Source organism: Saccopteryx leptura, chromosome 1 (assembly GCF_036850995.1).
Source record: "Saccopteryx leptura isolate mSacLep1 chromosome 1, mSacLep1_pri_phased_curated, whole genome shotgun sequence".
In the NCBI taxonomy this organism is placed as follows: domain Eukaryota; kingdom Metazoa; phylum Chordata; class Mammalia; order Chiroptera; family Emballonuridae; genus Saccopteryx; species Saccopteryx leptura.
In genome coordinates, this window is record NC_089503.1 from 313,186,986 (window position 1) to 313,205,400 (window position 18,415).

The following is an 18,415-nucleotide window of genomic DNA, read 5'->3' on the forward strand; positions in this document are numbered from 1 at the left end:
GAGAGAGGGACGGATAGAGACACACAGGAAGGGAGAGAGATGAGAAACATTAATTCTTCGTTGTGGCACCTTAGTTGTTCATTGATTGCTTTCTCATATGTGCCTTGACTAGAGGGGGGGCTACAGCAAAGCGAGTGACCCCTTGCTCAAACCAATGACCTTGAGCTCAAGCTAGCGACCTTGGGCTTCAAGCCAGTGACCATGGGGTTATGTTTGTGATCCCATGCTCAAACCGGATGAGCCCATGCTCAAGCCGGCGACCTTGGGGTTTCAAACCTGGGTCCTCTGTGTCCCAGTTTGATGCTCTATCCACTGTGCCACAGCCTGGTCAGGCTCAGTAGTTATTAAAGTATCTGTTTAAAAGTAATATGAGCCTGACCAGGCAGTGGCGCAGTGGATAGAGCGTTGGACTGGGATGCAGAGGACCCGGGTTCGAGGCCCCGAGGTTGCCAGCTTGAGTGCAGGCTCATCTGGTTTGAGCAAAAAGCCCGCTAGCTTGAACCCAAGGTTGCTGGCTCCAGCAAGGGGTTACTCGGTCTGCTGAAGGCCCACGGTCAAGGCACATATGAGAGAGCAATCAATGAACAACTAAGGTGTTGCAACGTGCAATGAAAAACTAATGATTGATGCTTCTCATCTCTCTCCGTTCCTGTCTGTCTGTCTGTCCCTGTCTATCCCTCTCTCTGACTCACTCTCTGTCTCTGTAAAAAATAAATAAATAAAATTAAAAAAAAAAAGTAATATGATTAATCAACATCTAGACACTTGAGTGTGGCTTTTGGGCCCCACCACCATCTGGTTCCAGCCTCCTTTTCTATCCTCACCTCCTTCTATGTATGCATTGGATGACATGTGTGCGTGTATGTCCTTGGCTTCATAGGAAGCTCATTTGAGAGAAAGAAGCTCATTCCAGAGCAGGGACTGTGGGCTCCTCTGGTCTGTGCCTCTGCATGGCACCATTCTAGAGTCAGATGGGCCAAATCTGTGCTCACTGGTGGCATGACCAAAAGGAAATCATGTCATCTCTCTGAGCCTAGCAGCCTCTGTAAAATAGAGACATTTGTCCTTAGTTCCCAGGGTGGTAGCTTGGATGAAATGAGAGCAGGCCTGGGAAGCCAGTTCATGGTGCCCGAGTCAGCGTTGGTGCTCACTCCCATCCCATTCCAGCCCAGCTCATAGCTTTCTTCTAGGGGCCATGGCGGGGGGTGCCTCCAGGGTCCTCATAGGCTAGTGAGTGAGTATTGATAATAGCATCTGTTCATAGCAAGAAAAGTTCTACTGGGTGGGCACAGTTGGTGCTCAAAGGATATTTGTTGAATGACTGAATGACCATGGCTAAAAGGCTTCAGCAAATGTAGGTAGAATACCTAGCTACCCAAGGGCCAGCCCTTTGTATCCAATGAGTCTGCAGCCAGGAGACCACAAATGATGCCATGCCATTGGCATTCCAGATCCTGGCAAACCATTTGCCCATCTGTGAAACCTTGCTGGAGCCCCCACCACATGCACAAAGGCCAGGGCTGGTCATGGAATGGGGGTCTGTGAGAAATCCAAGCAGAGTAGACTTTGCAGAGGGGAAGACCAGGTCAGCTCCTGCCTCAGTGTGCCAGCATAGTGCTGTGCGCGCACACACATGCACACAGCCAGATCCCTGACATTCTGGAAGCTATACACACTTGCACTGGGTGTGAGCCTAGGCTGCTGGGATTTCTTCAGGACACTCCAGCCTCGGGGTCCGATGCATCCAGTCATTCCACATGTGTGCCTAGTGGAGACAGCACAGTCTGTCCCCACAGGAAGCTTCTTACGACCTGGGAGTTGAGCATGGTCTCTGTGCCAGAACTGCCTCTTGGCAGCGTGGGGAGCAAGAAGCATGGAGGGCCATGAATTCTAGGAACATATGGAGCCTGAAGCAGCCACAGTGGAGAGGACTTCACAGAGTCAGGTTGGCAGGATTCCAGCAGGTGGAGAGGAGGGAATAACAGGATAACGGCTTGAGCAAAGGCTGAGAGGCAGGTGAGGGAAATACATGCCCAGACCACAAGACCAGCTCTCCCCGTGGGCTTCAGAAGACTCTGCCCTCTGTAGCTTCTTGTGTTTTGGTTCAGGTCCTGAGTGAACCCCTTATCTGAGGGGGCTCCTCCACTCTCAGAGAGGTGCTGCTACCTGCCATCTTGTGGTGGCTGTAGGATTCTAGTGGGTCATATGGGAAGGCTCCCAGCACAGTGCCTTCCAGAAAGGAGGTACTCTGTAGACCTTTGTTGCTAAGTGTGTCGCTAGGTGGCAGGGAGAGACAAACCTAGAGAGATGGGCTGGAGCTAGGTGGTGGGCAGGGGACTGAGAAAGTGACCTTGTCCTGTCAGGCCTGGGAAGCCCCAGCACTGAGCAAGGAGAAGCACAGCTGTTCCTAGAGACATTCATCTGACCACTACCATCCCAAATATAGTGTATATATTTTTTGACAGATAGAAACAGAGTCAGAGAGAGGGACAGACAGACAAGAAGGGAGAGAGATGAGAAGCATCAATTCTATATTGTGCCACCTTAGTTGTTCATTGATTGCTTTCTCATATGTGCCTTGACCATGGGCCTTCAGCAGACCAAGTAACCCCTTACTCGAGCCAGCAACCTTTGGCTCAAGCCAGTGACTATGGGGTCATGTCCCACATTCAAGACAGCAACAGCACGCTCAAGCCAGATGAGCCCCTGCTCAAGGTGGTGACCTCAGGGTCTTGAATCTGGGTCCCAGTCCAACGCTCTATCCACTGTGCCACCACCTGTCAGTCCCCTCAAATATTTTATATACTTACTGTAAGTGTAGCAGCTCTCTGATCCAACATAATAGGCTTGTTTGCTCAGCTTGTCTCTGATGGCCAAGCACACCCTGAGAGATGGAACTGCATGTGTTTGCTCTGTGCCTGGGACAGGCTCTGAGTGAGGAGGGGCACTGTGCACAGGGTCAAGGGTGCAGAGGCCGAGGGGATGGGGTCAGGGCAGGCTCCCAAGTCCGATGGCCACTCTGACATGTGAGTGGCAGCTTCTCAATACTGACATCTCTCTGTCAGAAGAACTTGCAGGGCACCGAACCAGGGCCTGAACTTGACTGGGAGCGAAGTGCTGCCCTGGGCCTTGCCTGAGGTAGTGCCTGCTTAATCTGAGTGCTCTTACTGCTGCTGCTAAAACACAGGATGGGGTGGTCAGCAGTGGGAGTCTGGTTCCCCTGCTGCCCTCCATGAGAGCACAGAGGAGATAGGGTCAACCAGGGCCTCCCCAGGGGAGGAGGACTTCAGCTGGACTGTGCAGGACTTAGAGAAGGGGAAGATGTGCCAGGCTCGTGGAATGACCAGCCTGGCCGAGCCTGGAGGTGGAGATGAGCCATGCTCATTGCGGGGATGGAATATGTAGGCTGAGGAATAAGAACACCCAGTTCACCTAGGCCAACTCCTGAGAGCTTGGATTTAAAATTTCATATTACACATTTATCAAACATGTAAATCACTTTCTGTATGTCAGGTAGAGTTCTAAGCTCTGTACAAATGTCAAATTATTTCATCCTTATAACAGTCCTAGGAGGGGGGTGACTGACTGTTATTTCCACTTTATATATAAGGAAACAGGCCCGGAGAGACAAGGAACTTGGGCAAGCCAAAGTCAAGCTCTGCCAGGCTTTCACTCATCGGTGGGATCCCCCCTGAGCTGACTCAGCCTGGGGCTATAACTAAGGGAGGGGACTCTGGTGGTTCAGGGAGTGGCACTTTGGTGCTTTCCCGACCATACTGTCCAGTCCTCTGGTTAATATCAGCAATAGTCACTTGGGCCCAGGTGACACCCTGAGTGCTGGGCACCATGGCCTTCCTAACCTGCATCTGCTTGACCCACCATGTCCTTCTTCTCCCCAGGGGACATCCAATGGATTGGGATCCATAGATGACATCGAAACAGGTAGTGTCCCTGATGCCAGGGAACGGGGTGGAGATGAGGCCTCGAGAAGGGCTCAGCCCCAACCCCACAGACAAGGGCTCATGAGGGCTCCCTGCCCTGGGTACTTCCTGAAACATGAGAGCAAATAGTGGGTTTGGGAAGACCCCCTCCCTGTGGGAAAGCACTCCGCCAGCGTGGGAGGGCAGAGGCTGCCTCACAGTGGGGTAGTACTGGCCTCATGTCCTCCACTGCAGTCCCCCCAGCTGGGAGTCCACCTCTCTCAAAGACCTCCTCTCCCCAATTTTTGTCACTGGCTTACAGGAATGATTACTTTTTTTTTTTTTGTACTTTTCTGAAGTTGGAAACGGGGAGGCAGTCAGACAGACTCCCACATGCGCCCTACCGGGATCCACCCAGCATGCCCACCAAGGGGCGATGCTCTGCCCATCTGGGGCATCGCTCTGTTGCAACCAGAGCCATTCTAGTGCCTGAGGCAGAGGCCATAGAGCCATCCTCAGCACCCAGGCCAACTTTGCTCCAATGGAGCCTTGGCTGCGGGAGGGGAAGAGAGAGACAGAGAGGAAGGAGAGGGGGAGGGGTAGAGAAGCAGATGGGCACTTCTCCTGTGTGCCCTGGACGGGAATCAAACCCGGGACTCCTGCACGCCAGGCCGACGCTCTACCACTGAGCCATCCGGCAAGGGCTGGAATGGTTACTTTAAAAGTGTCCCTTAGAGAGGTAACTGCTTACCCCAGCGGTAGGATATTCAGACACTGAGGCAGGCCCATCAGGGACATACTGTGTGACTGAAGAACCCTCTCAAACTGCATGATGGTGTTCCTTCTCTGTGAGTGAGCCTCTGCCAATGGGGTCAGGCTGGCGGGCAGTCAGGGTTCTGGGCAGGAGCTCAGGAAAGGAGGGAAGGTATTGGATAAGTACTCCAGGGCCCTGGGACACTCCCTCACTCCCACCAAGCAGGATTCCATGCAGCTAATGAGCCCACCCCTCCCCTACAGACTGCTATGTGGACCTGCGAGGCTCCCCGGCCCTCCTGCCCTCTACCCCTACAATACCCCTGTTCCCTCATGTTCTGGACCTGCTAGCCCCCCTGGACAGCAGTAACAGGGCCCTCCCCAGCACTGAGGGCCTGGATGACTTCTCTGATGGGGATGTCTTTGGTCCTGAGCTGGACACTCTCCTGGACTCACTGGTGAGCCATGCTACCACCCTCCTCCTGCTCTCCTGAATCCCTCTTGCACCTGGGACCCCATCACATTCATCCTCACATCTCACAATGGGTAGAGGGGAAACCCTGTCTCCATGCCACAGGTGGGGAAACTGAGGCCTCAGGAGGGAAAGGGACCTACTTGGTATAGAGACGTGTAGCTTCAGAATATGCAGCCAGCACGACAGTAGATTCCCGGTTTACCCCATGGGTCAGGCTGGGACTGAGACACAGGCTTGGCTTGCCCTCAGTGCCTGGCTGTGCCTAGATCTGGGCAGTCAAAGTCCCCTCTGACCCTTCTGTTCTCCACTTTGCAGTCTCTGGTCCAGGGTGGCCTGCCTTGCAGCGGTGTGCCCAGCGAGTTGCCCCAGCTGATACCTGTGTTCCCTGGTGGGGCTCCACTGCTGCCACCTGTAGTGGGTGGGTCCATCCCTGTCTCCAGCCCACTGCCCCCTGCCTCCTTTGGTCTCGTCATGGACTCCTCCAAGAAGCTGGCTGCCTCTGTGCTGGATGCTCTCGACACCCCAGGCTCCGCACTAGACTCCCTGGACCTGCTGCCATACTCAGAGACCCGGCTGGATGCCTTGGACAGCTTTGGGTCAACCCAGGGCTCCCTGGACAAGTCCAACTCCTTCATGGGTGAGGCCCGGGTGGACACATTCAGTCCTCACATCCTTAACAATTTGCAAAGAACCATCACAGCTCCATCTCTGGAGAGCAGAGTTGGGATTATAACTGTTTTGCCAAAGCCCAGGTCCTTTCACCCTGTCACAGTCCAGGGCCGTGTCTTCTGAGATGCTGTGTTTCCTGCAGCTCTCAGCGTGGTGTGGGGCTGCTATCTTGTTCAAGATAAAACAGCAGAACTGGGATAGTCTAGAACTGCAGATCTGTGGTCTAGAGCTCTCTGCCCAGCACCCCAGCACCCTGGGGTTGGTAGGTTGGTGGGATCCCACAGGGATGATCCTAAGGCTAGGGGAAGGGGTTCACAGCCATGGCTCCTTCACCACTACTCTGAGCTGGGTACCAGTGACCCAGAGAGGAAACAGGCCCGTCTGGGCCCTTATGGGACCAGCTTTCCACAGTCAGACCTAGCCCAGAGAGCTCACAGCTGAGGGGAATTCACAGGGCTTCACTCAGCCTCCGGGCCAAGGGAGGCTTCCAGGAGGAAGTGATGGCGCCTCTTGATAGAGGTCGTCTGCCAGCAGAGGGAGCAGTTTGACACAGGCCTGCATGATGGAGGAACATCTCCTAAGGCAGATGAGAAGAGTAGGAGGGATAGTGGGTTGGGGACCCTGAGGACCTGAGCTGCCTTCGGAGGACCTGTGAGCCAAGTTTAAGTGCTTCAGCTTTCTCCTGGGGCAAGTGGGGGTGCAGTAGGTGTAAGCACAGGATATGTTCAGGCTGGGATGCTTCACTGTTCTCGTGGGGGTAAAGTTAGGGAATGAGCACAAATAGATGTGTAGCCTGGGAGGTTTCTCCAGGCTAGAAATATGGAGGATAAAGTCTTTCAGAGCAGGATGGTGACCCCATGTCTTCTTGCCCAGAGGACACCAATTCACAGGACCATCGTCCCCCAAGCGGTACCCAGAAACCAGCCCCGTCGGTGAGTGATTTGGCAAGGATCGGTGACTGAGCATCCTGTGCCCTCCCAGGGGTGGAGGGTGAGTGGTTGGGGGCTCCAGATTGGGGGTGAGCCCTCTGCCTGGTAGAAAGGACTACACCCCCCAAAGAGGGCCCCTCAGAGCAGACAGGCCAGAGATGGTCTTTCCTGGCCCTTCTAAAATGTGTGCTGGGAGGGTAAGCAAAGGGCACTGGGGTCTGAGTGAGGACATTGAGGCTCGGGGGGCTCAGTAACTTCCCTGGGGTAACATCCCTGGTTTCGGGACTCAGCCAGGTTCTGAGTATAGGAGAGCACTTGACCAGGAGTTAGGCAGCCTGAACTCATGCCTCAGCCTGGACACTAGCTGAGTAGTCACAGGAAGTCACTTAGCCTCTCTTAGTTTTGCCTTCTTCCCTGTCTGTTGATGCCATGGGGGCTTGGGAGATAGAGGCTGGGGGACAGCATGTGCGTGGGCCCCAATTGGGGCCACTCCTGTTTATTTGCTTTCATGTTGGGCTTTTACACAAGGAACAGTTCTAGGCCAAGATACTGGTACGCACGCACCCTCAATGGGCTGGTCCAGTCCTGATGTTCTGGATTCTTGCATCATGTTATAAGAAGCTCCCCAGCCAGTAGGAAAGAGGAAGAGGAAGGACCCTGGGCTACAGCTCTGCTCTTGGGTGGGATGGTGGGAGGATCATAGAGCCCCCCACTTCTGGTGCCCAGGCTGGCCCTGGTGGCTCCAGCCATCATTCATTATCCAAGATGGTCAACTTCCTCTTGTCACAGCCAGAGCCCTCCATGCCCAATACCGCCTTGCTCATCAAGAACCCCTTGGCTGCCACCCATGAGTTCAAGCAAGCCTGCCAACTCTGCTACCCCAAAACAGGTAATGTTACACCTTCATACTCTGTCCCTCTGTCCAGAGATACTGGGAATCTCGGGAGAATCCCAGAATGACAGAATTCTAGTGGGGATTTCGAGCAGACAGGGATATAATATGGGAGTTGGGGGCTTGGAGGACAGGGTGGGGGTGCTGCTGGCACTGCTAGTGAGAATCATGGCCACCCTGCAGGCCAGAGGCTGGCACCTGGCTGTGGAATGCACAGTCCAGCTGGCTGCTACAGAAACACACCTGCCAGAGGAGGTGCCACCCACCCTCTCCACATCCCACCTCTGAGTGCATCTCACTGGGTCGATTCAAACCTGCCCTGCATTCAGGGGGTAAAGGGGTTTGGGAAAGGCATTTTCTCATCTCCCAGTCCCCAGGTCCAAAGGAGATGATAGAAGCAATTCAGAATAGATGCCCAAGTCTGGTAGATCATTTTCAGCACACCTAGAATTTCAGAATTCTAGACTCTAAGACTCACTGTTTTATTTGCCAGCATCCCACAATCCTGAAGTTTTAGAATGATATTTTCCTGAGATACCAGGGTTAAAAATCTTAGCAGTCTAGAATTCTCCATCTCAGGGGTATTAGAATCTACAAGACCTTAGAGGTAGGTTATCCAGTTGCTGTCAACCGCCCACTGCAAGACCTCCCTGCCAATCTTCCCCCCACACACACACGCACATGCCACCCCTGACTGAGAGTCATGCCACCAGAGCTCCAGTGGACCTGTGCGGACAGAGAGCAGAATGGGGTCTTGTCGGATGGCTGTGCCTATGAGGAAGTTCTTCCCTGACTGCATCCCTCATCCACATGGCCACTGCCGCCTGCACTGAGAGAGAGCCAGGGCACACCTGATGCTGGCAGCCAGATGACAGGTGGTCCCCACAAGAGCCATTTCCTCTTGATCTCTCTAAGAAGATCACTGCACTCCATTGTCCAGGGAGAGGAGTGAAGATTTGAGAGGACCAGGAAGAGGAAAAGAAGCAAGGGAGGGAGGGTGAATCCAGGCAGTATCATTTGGGACAGTAAAAGGAGGAAGGGCCTTGTGGAGCTCTGCTCTCTGCCAGACACTGTCTTCATAGGTCATTCTAGGGAAATCCTGAAATGCTCAGGCTCACTAGAGAGCCAGGGTGGTAGAAAGGGGGAGGGTGCTGAGAAGGGGATCCTTGAAGGACTTCCCTTCAACCTAGGCCCTAGAGAACATTTAGCAGGGGAGGGTGTGTCGGAGGCCCAGGTGAAGGAGGTAGATTTTTAGGCAGGGAGACCAGTTCCCACTGCTTGGGCCCACCAGCCATTACTCTTCAGTTCTGCTTCCAGAATTCTAGTCCCTCTCCACTCTGCACCCACAGGCCCCAGGGCAGGGGACTACACCTACCGTGAGGGCCTGGAGCATAAGTGTAAGCGGGACATCCTGCTAGGCCGGCTCCGGAGCTCCGAGGACCAGACCTGGAAGCGGATCCGGCCCCGACCCACCAAGACTAGCTTTGTGGGCTCCTACTACCTGTGCAAAGGTGGGTAGTGTGCGGCAGGGGCAGCTCTTCGCACACCAGATTGCTGCTCTGACTCCTTATCACAGGTAGACAGCAGTAGACAGAGCAGGTGTGGCCCACCAAGGATGAATCCCACATCAGAATGAGCATCTCCCACCCGGACCAGCTCTGCAGACAGGCGGGAATATTTGGGATGTTCCATTCGAGCTGGTGGCCTGTGCTCTCAAGTGTGAGGGTTGAACAGTACATGGAGAGCTAGCTTCTGTTACTGCTGCAAGGTCCCAAAGGGCTGTAGGAAGGATGTGGAAAGAATCACATCAAGCATTTAGGACTGGCACATAGCAAGGGCTCGACAAATGTTAGCTTTTACAAATTATTCTGTTGTCATCGTCCTCACTTCTGGCTCATGTCAGTATGGTTAAAATGTAATGGGACAGTTATCATGTACCTTATATGCTTTCTTCTGTTCTACAACCAAGCATCTTGGTGCAGTCCATACAGCAATACCTGGCAGTCACAGTATTGTTAAGCTCTTTATATTGTTGCCCCCGTATACCCACCATCATGCATCCTTACAACACTGGGTGGTGGAGCCCGATGATAGCCATGCTTTGCAGATGAAAATGCAAATCTCTACCCCCCTCCACCCAGGTGTAGATCAGAGAGAGGGGACCAAGCCTGGGAAGGACTTTCCCTGAGTTCTGCCATGCTGCCCCTCCCAAGTCCTTGTGGTGGGGCAGCCACCACCCCACCTGTTGGAGATGAGCCCAAGCCCCACGAGGGAGTTGCTGGCCCCCCTGGGCTACAGCAGTGGTCATGGGGGTGCTGCAGGCTGCTGTCCCGCCTGGAAGAACGTGTGCCCTGTTGCCTCTTTGCAGACATGATTAACAAGCAGGACTGTAAGTACGGGGATAACTGCACCTTCGCCTACCATCAGGAGGAGATCGATGTGTGGACTGAGGAGCGGAAGGGCACCCTCAACCGTGACCTGCTCTTTGACCCGCTGGGGGGTGTCAAGCGTGGCAGCCTCACCATCGCGAAGCTCCTTAAGGAGCACCAGGGCATCTTCACTTTCCTCTGCGAGGTACCAGCCTGCCCCACCTGCCACCTCCACAGTCGGTGACACAGGGAGGGGGTCCCTCACGTGCTCCATTGGGGAATGTCAGCCTCAGAAGCTATGGGGTTTGAAGGCCTGGCCCTAGACTCAGTAGGTCCTTGGACTGTTAGAAAGTTAGGCTCAGAGTATGCTATCATGCTAGAGCCCAGATCCTATCCAGCCCCCTCATTGTATAGGGGTGCAAACTGAGGCCAGAAAGAGATAATCACACCTGCTCTTCCCTTGCAACCATTGTAGGCTAGGCTCGGCAGCAGGTACTTTTGGCGTTCATTCCATCCTCTCCACATCTCCTTGTCCAGTTGTACTGGCTTCAGTGCCCGCTGCACCTCCCTGCCTACTTCTTCGCATGTGTCCAGCCTGTATCCTCTCCCAGGAGTGTCCTTAGACCCTCTGAGGCCCATCTCTGATTCATCCAGCCCCACCAAGATGTTAATTTCCTCATCAGAGCTATCACAGAAGACCCTGCTAGGCCCTGCCTCCCTACCCAGTCATAGCATGTGAGAGTTGAGACCCGTGGAGGGAGAGCTCTGGGTCCAGGTTGCTAGCAGAGTTTGGTGCACTCAGCCCAACCCCGATGCATCACGCAGCCAGCCCCTCCATCTGACTCCGAGCGGCTGACTCAGGGAGCAGGCAGCATGGGTATCACAGCTCCCAGCCAGGCAGCTACACATACTTTATATAGCACCTGCAGTTCTGTTACACCCTTTTTGAGCTTCACAGTGACCCTGTGGGACAGACCCTGTGTGGTTATTCCCAGTTTACAGATGTGGAAACTGAGGCTCAGAGGCATGAAATAATCCCTGCCCTAGGCAAGGCGTGGTAACTCCCTAACCCTGTGAGGGGTGGGATCAGAGAGAGCCAAGACCAGGTTACCTATAGAGCCAGAGAGGCAGGGGCCATAGATCCCGGGACTCCCTTCCTCACTTCCCAGACTCAGGTACTCAGGGCAGGGCTTACAGAGACCCATCTGTCCAACCCCAGCCCATGTGGCCATGCTGGGTCCTAGCTCACCCCTCCCTGGGCAGATCTGCTTTGACAGTAAACCCCGGATCATCAGCAAAGGCACAAAGGACTCTCCATCCGTCTGCTCCAACCTGGCTGCCAAGCACAGCTTCTATAACAACAAGTGAGTGGTACCCAAAGCCCAGCCTGGGGGTGGGAGCATGCAGAGAGGCCCCTGGACCAGCTCAGATACCTGGGGAGCAGCTGAGGCCAGAGGGTGGACATAGTATGTCAAGGCAAGGGACGGAATTTGGAAATCAGATTCAGCATCTACCTGGAAAGGACGGATAGAACGATCTTTATTGAGCATCTATATTCCAAGCATCCTCTTGGGTATCTTAATGATCCCCATAGTCCTGTGAGGGCAGAGTTACTATATAACAGTACACATGAGAACAGTGAGGCTTGAAAGTAGCTTGCTCATCAGGCAAGTGGGAGGCCACATCTCTGACTTCTTTTCAGTGCCCTCAGTGTTGTTCAGTGACATCAGCATTGGACAGTGAGTGGGTGGGCTTGGATGAGCCAGACCCACCTTTGCTTCCTCTGACACCCCTTGCTCTGCCCCAGTGGGGATGATGGAGTCAGACAGATCTGGGTCCTAGTCCCAGCCTGGTCAATGGCCTCCCTCTAGCCACTGTGACCCTTGGTTTCCTCATCTATATAGTTGATGATGATCCCAAGTCTCCTAAGGTTGCTGTGAGGGAAATTAAAATCTTGGCCTAGAGGAACTGCTGATTATTATTGCTCTGGGTACAGGACCAGTTCTGAAGCATCAGGCTGGGGAACCTAAGGGAAATGCCCCTTCTCCTACCTATAGGCACTTCCTTTCCCTAGCCTCACAGCTGGGAGCTGGTTCCCTGCTTCTGTGGGCTGCCCCATCTTTGAGTTTTCCCCAGATTGAGACTGGGGGAGGGGTGAACAGCTGGGACTCTAACCCAGGGCCACCTGAGTGTAAGATCCCTACCTGTCACCTACTGTGCCTTAAGGTCAGAAGGCACCCAAGGAGAAGCCCCTCCCCTCAGGCTTGCTGGCAATGGGGAAAACGACCCCCCCAGGAATAGGGGCTGCAGACTGCATTGTGTGCGCCTCACCTGCCCTCTAGGTGCCTAGTGCACATCGTCCGCTCCACCTCCCTCAAGTACTCCAAGATCCGCCAGTTCCAGGAGCACTTCCAGTTCGACGTGTGCCGCCATGAGGTGCGTTATGGCTGTCTGCGGGAAGACAGCTGCCACTTCGCCCACAGCTTCATCGAGCTCAAAGTCTGGCTGCTGCAGCAGTACTCAGGTGGGGGCTGGGCAGGGGCTCCTGCTGAGGGTGAATGGGCTGCCAGTGGTAGGATGAGAGGGACTTTGGTTTAGGGGAGAGCAGTTACTGGGAGGCTGCCTCTAGAGGAGCCGGTGCTTCCTAAACATCACAAAGGTGCCAGGCATGGAGGATCCTGCATTTCTCCCTTTCTGGGCACTGCGAGGAGATTAGGCAGAGGCCCGCAGAGCTGTCCTCCTGCTCCATTGGCTAGCTGGGTGGCTGTCAGCAGTTCACACCCCCTCTATTTGCTTGTTGGTGAAATGATCATCATCTCTGTGTCAGATTGAGGAGATTAAAAACTGTTTGCTCACTTATTCACTCACTCACTCATCCAACAAGGACTCATTGAGCACCTGCTCTGGGTATGTGTACCGAGCAAGAACCAGTGAGGTCCTTGCTGTCAGAGAATGACAAGTGTAAGTGAGGGCAAGGCAGACAGCATAACACGTGGATATTCCAGTCGTTCTATTACACACGTTTGTCCCCACTCCAACGTTTTAAACCAGAGTAACTGGAAGAATGGGGTTGCTAAGTTCTGCAAAGAGGATCCGGTAGGAGTAGGTTTGGGGGTCACATCCAGGCCCAGTGTGGGACATAGGGAGTTTTAGCTGTCTGTTGGACTTCAAGTGGAGATGCTGAGCAGGCAGCCTGATGTGGGCTCCTGGAAGTTCATGAGCGAGGTCTGGGCAAGAGATACATTATCTGGGAAATCATCAGCAAGAAAATGGATGCCAGGCACAGTGGCTGGCCCAGAGCCAAGCATTAATAAGTGGCCACCATGAAATAGTATCCATAGGACAAAGTCAAAAGTGAAATCATTTCTGGGAAAGGGACAGGAGACCAGAGTGGGGTGAGAGTGGGGGACAGCTTCATGGAAGAGGCTCCAAGGTACACCCCAGAGGGCGAGCTCAGTGTCTACAGTGAGATTGGGAGGGTCTGGACCACCAGGCTCGGGTATATGCCCTTTGTAGATTGGCAGTGAAGACCCATGGCCCCTCAGCTAGTAAGCTGGCCTGGGCCAGGTATGCAGCCCTAGGAACCAGTGGGCCAAGCAGGGGTCAGGCTTGCCATCCCACTGAGGGAGACAGGGGTCAAGGAAGGGTACTCAGCAGCTGGCCCAAGAGACGGGCAGTGCATAGGGTCAGGGAGTCATCATGCCACACTGTGGAGCCACCATCTTTCTCCTGCATTTTTCTACTCTTGGCTGCATTTTATTCCCTCAGTGCCTATGAGGACTCGGAGCAGGCCTCTGTCCTACTCACAGATGAACAAACAGGCTCAGAGACTATGAGCGGTTTCCCCTCACCCCATCTGTTTCAGTGGCAGGCCGAACTGGGGAAGAGGTCCCTCCAGCAGGGCCTGGCATGACACTAGTGCCTCTCAGATGCCTGCCTCTCCTCACTGAGCTCCTTCAGGGACATTCATATCAGCTCTTACCCTCCCCAGGCATGACCCATGAAGACATTGTCCAAGAATCCAAGAAATACTGGCAGCAGATGGAAGCCCATGCAGGGAAGGCCAGCAGCAGCTTGGTAAGGCCCTGGGTTGGCATTGGGGCCTGGCCTCCTTGGGATCAGGCCCCATCCCGTACTTGGACACAATTTCAGATTTACCAGAAAATTATAAGAATGGTACAAAGAATTTGTGTATACTCTTTTCTGGATTCCCCAAATGTTAACATTTTACCACATTCTGCACTTACTCTGTCTCGTGTGTGTATGTGTACACGTACATGTACACATTTACATAAAGAAATGAGAATAAGTTGCAGACATGATGCCCCATTATCCTTTAATACTTCAGTGTGCATTTCCTAAAAACAAAGACATTCTCTTACATAATAACTACAGGACAATTTTTAACATCAGAAAATTAACACTGGTGTAATTTTTAAGATTCAGGTATACTGTTATGTAGATTTTGTGACTCATTCCCAAATCCCAAATAACACTGCATTCACCCATTGTGTCTCTTTTTTTTTTTTTTTCCAGAGACAGAGAGAGAGTCAGAGAGAGGGATAGATAGGGACAGACAGACAGGAACGGAGAGAGATAAGAAGCATCAATCATCAGTTTTTTGTTGCAACACCTTAGTTGTTCATTGATGCTTTCTCATATGTGCCTTGACTGTAGGTCTTCAGCAGACTGAGTAACCCCTTGCTCAATCCAGCGACCGAGGGTCAAAGCTGGTGAGCTTTGCTTAAACCAGATGAGCCTGCGCTCAAGCTGCAGACCTTGGGGTCTCGAACCTGGGTCCTCCGCATCCCAGGCCGACGCTCTATCCACTGTGCTATCGCCTGGTCAGGCCCATTGTGTCTCTTTAAAATATTTATTTATTTATTTATTCTTAGAGAGGGAGATACATCAATTTGTAGTTCTGCTTATTTATGTGTTCATTGGTTGATTCTTGCTTTTTTTTCCCCATTGGTTGATTCTTTTTTTTTTTTAGTTTTATTTTTTTTTTTTGTATTTTTCCGAAGCTGGAAACGGGGAGGCAGTCAGACTCCCGCATGCGCCCTACCGGGATCCACCGGGCATGCCCACCAGGGGGCGATGCTCCGATGCTCTGCCGCAATCAGAGCCATTCTAGCGCCTGAGGCAGAGGCCACAGAGCCATTCTCAGTGCCCGGGCCAACTTTGCTCCAATGGAGCCTTGGCTGCGGGAGGGGAAGAGAGAGACAGAGAGGAAGGAGAGGGGGAGGGATGGAGAAGCAGATGGGCGCTTCTCCTGTGTGCCCTGGCTGGGAATCAAACCTGGGACTCCTGCATGCCAGGCCGACGCTCTACCACTGAGCCAACCGGCCAGGGCCCCCATTGGTTGATTCTTGTGTGTGCCCTAACCAGGGATTGAACCCGCAACCTTGGCTTAACAGGACAACACTCTAACCTAGTGGTCCCCAACCCCCGGGCCATGGACCAGTACCAGTCCGTGGGCCATTTGGTACTGGTCCGCAGAGAAAGAATAAATAACTTACATTATTTCTGTTTTATTTATATTTAAGTCTGAACGATGTTTTATTTTTAAAAAATGACCAGATTCCCTCTGTTACATCCATCTAAGACTCACTCTTGACGCTTGTCTCAGTCACATGATACATTTATCTGTCCCACTCTAAAGGCCAGTCCATGAAAATATTTTCTGACATTAAACCGGTCCATGGCCCAAAAAAGGTTGGGGACCACTGCTCTAACCAACTGAGCAACTCAGCCAGGGCCTATTGTGCCTCTTCAGTCTCCTTTAAGCCAGAGCAGTTTCTCAGTCTTTCTGTGTCTTTCATGACCTCGACGTTTGTGAAGAGCCACTTGGCTTTGTAGAAAGGCTATCCATCTGGGATTGTCCAATGGTTCCCCAGACCTCAGGGTGATGTTATGTTCTTCTCAGGTCCCTCACCTGGAGGCACATCATCAATTTGTCCTTTTACTGGTGATAACTTGATATAAGGTACATCCACTGTGAATGCTTCTGTTCTGTGAAGTTATATTTTTCCCCTTTGTAATTAATAAATATCTTCTGGGGAGATACTTTAGACCATATAAATATCCTGGTATCCTTCAAACTTTCCTCTGCTGATTGTATCACCTCACATCCCTCCTGATCCTCACCCCGGTCATCCTGAAGATTGAGCTGTGACCTTGTGGCTTTTGCAGATGGGGAAACAGAGACTCAGAGCATTCTCAGACCTGCCCAGAGGCACACTTAGTGAAGTATATCAATCCCAGGCTCTCCGACATCTTGTCTGGAGCTCACTCTGCTACCTTCCATCCTGTACCCCTGAGGGTTCCTCATCCATAAAATGGGGTCGTAGTCCTATTTGCTGTCTCCCGGGGCAGGTATAAGACTCACAGGGGCTGACCATGCTGCAGCTTGCTGAGTCCCTGCTCTGTACTGGCCTTGTGTCATCCCCAACCCTCATATCTGCCTCAGGAAATAGGGATCACTATAACTTAGATGATAATGGGGACAGAAAGGGTGGTCTCAGGGCCAAGGAGGTGATGACTCTGTTCCATCCCCACGTGAAGGATAACCCCCTCACAATGCCAGGCCCACTCACTGACCTACTTGGGAGAAGGCCAGCCTGAGTGTGGCAGAGAGCTGCCTGGCCTCCTTGGGCCTCCTTTCTCTCTCCCTAGCTCTCTTGTTTCTGGTCCTTTTTATTGCTCTCCCCTCTTTCTGGTTGCTCTCCTTCTCTGTCCCCCTCCCATGTGTTTTATTTTTGCTCCTGGCCAAGAGCCCAGCTGGGTACCAGTGAGGGGCTAAGGCTGAACCTACAGCATTGTCTTTTAAAGAGAGGACACTGAGTCCTAGCTACCTCCTATCCCTCTGACCCCCTTCAGCCTGCCTAGGACTGCTGCCAGGGTCCCCAGGAATGGGTGCAGGCCTAGCTGCCCAAGGGTACCATGACAGACTTCACCCTCCTCTTGTTGGCAGGCCCCATCCTCCCTACCAAGATGCCATTCTCAGGCCTGGCTCCAGAATAGGGCTTCTATGCCAGGCTAGGCCATGACCCGGGCATGGGCATCTTGCTTGCTTGCCATCATTGGGTGGGGCCAGTGGCATTGTGGGACCAAGAATGTCAGGATAAAGCTTCTTTGACCCAGTCCCTGTGGCACAGCTCTGCTATCCTACAAAAAGGCATGAACACCTGCCACATGCCAGGTCCCTGATCTCAGGCCACTTACCTGTGGGTGGGTTAGTAACCTGTCTGAGCCTCTGCTTCTGCTCTGTCAAATGGAAATGATCTCACCTCCCCTGGGTTGCAGCAGAAGGCAGTGATGCTGGGCTGTTGTGAAAAGTGAACTAGGGTGCTGGTTCATTAGGGTAGTGGCTAAGCCGCAGCACCCCTACAGGCCCCTCTTACCTCACCTGTGAAAAGGTGAGAATCTGATGGAACACCTAGAAATCAATAGCCATTCAGATAAACATCCTGCCCGCTTTAGCACAGACCATGTCCCAGTGATATAGGTATGGGTTTTTTTTGTTGTTTTGTTTTGTTTTTGTTTTTGTTTTTTGTATTTTTCTGAAGCTGGAAACGGGGAGAGACAGTCAGACAGACTCCTGCATGCGCCCGACCGGGATCCACCCGGCACGCCCACCAGGGGCGAAGCTCTGCCCACCAGGGGGCAATGCTCTGCCCATCCGGGGCGTCGCTCTGTCGTGACCAGAGCCACTCTAGCGCCTGGGGCAGAGGCCAAGGAGCCATCCCCAGCACCCGGGCCATCTTTGCTCCAATGGAGCCTTGGCTGCAGGAGGGGAAGAGAGAGACAGAGAGGAAGGAGGGGGGGGATGGAAAAGCAAATGGGTGCTTCTCCTATGTGCCCTGGCCGGGAATCGAACCCGGGTCCCCCGCACACCAGGCCGACACTCTACCGCTGAGCCAACCGGCCAGGGCAGGTATGGTTTTACTTTATCACTAGGATGATGTATATATTATCCTGGGGCTGAGCCAGGCTGCAGTCTCACAGAACCAGGCCAGAGGTCAGTGAATATGCAAGGACAGAACCCCTTCCTGCTCTAGGGCAGGTCCTGGTCTGGGCAGTGCCAGGTTCACAGGTGCACCCATGGAAGAGTATTGTACCTGCTACCCTGGAGGAAAGGGTGCTTCCTGGAGGGGTGGATCCATACCTGAGACTCCAGGGAGGACTGGGAGGCTCTCGTTCACAGGAGGGATAGTTAGGTTGCAGGAGACAAGACTGGTTGAACACCTTTCTCACCATTTGCCCTCCACCCTAACCCAGAGTGCAGAAGAGAAGGACTCATGCCTGCAAAGGAAAGCCTGGAACAGAGGATTGGGAATGAACACAGTGGGGTCTTAGAGAGTCCAGCTCTGTCCCACTGCCCATCATGGGCCCCTCTGTCCCCACTC

The 18,415-nt window shown here is 53.1% G+C and overlaps 1 protein-coding gene across 4 annotated transcripts in view; it reads left to right on the plus strand.

Moving 5' to 3' along the window:
* The window catches only part of ZC3H7B (zinc finger CCCH-type containing 7B), a 176,864-nt gene that overhangs the window by 152,426 nt on the left and 6,023 nt on the right, over positions 1 to 18,415 (plus strand). For all 4 annotated transcript variants that reach the window (XM_066358512.1, XM_066358515.1, XM_066358513.1 and 1 more), the window contains 10 exons: positions 3,900 to 3,942; positions 4,938 to 5,131; positions 5,464 to 5,785; positions 6,691 to 6,749; positions 7,536 to 7,635; positions 8,988 to 9,149; positions 10,007 to 10,212; positions 11,271 to 11,371; positions 12,350 to 12,531; positions 13,999 to 14,084. In XM_066358512.1, the coding sequence (XP_066214609.1) occupies positions 3,900 to 3,942; positions 4,938 to 5,131; positions 5,464 to 5,785; positions 6,691 to 6,749; positions 7,536 to 7,635; positions 8,988 to 9,149; positions 10,007 to 10,212; positions 11,271 to 11,371; positions 12,350 to 12,531; positions 13,999 to 14,084 (1,455 nt within the window). The remainder of the gene's footprint in view (positions 1 to 3,899; positions 3,943 to 4,937; positions 5,132 to 5,463; positions 5,786 to 6,690; positions 6,750 to 7,535; positions 7,636 to 8,987; positions 9,150 to 10,006; positions 10,213 to 11,270; positions 11,372 to 12,349; positions 12,532 to 13,998; positions 14,085 to 18,415) is intronic.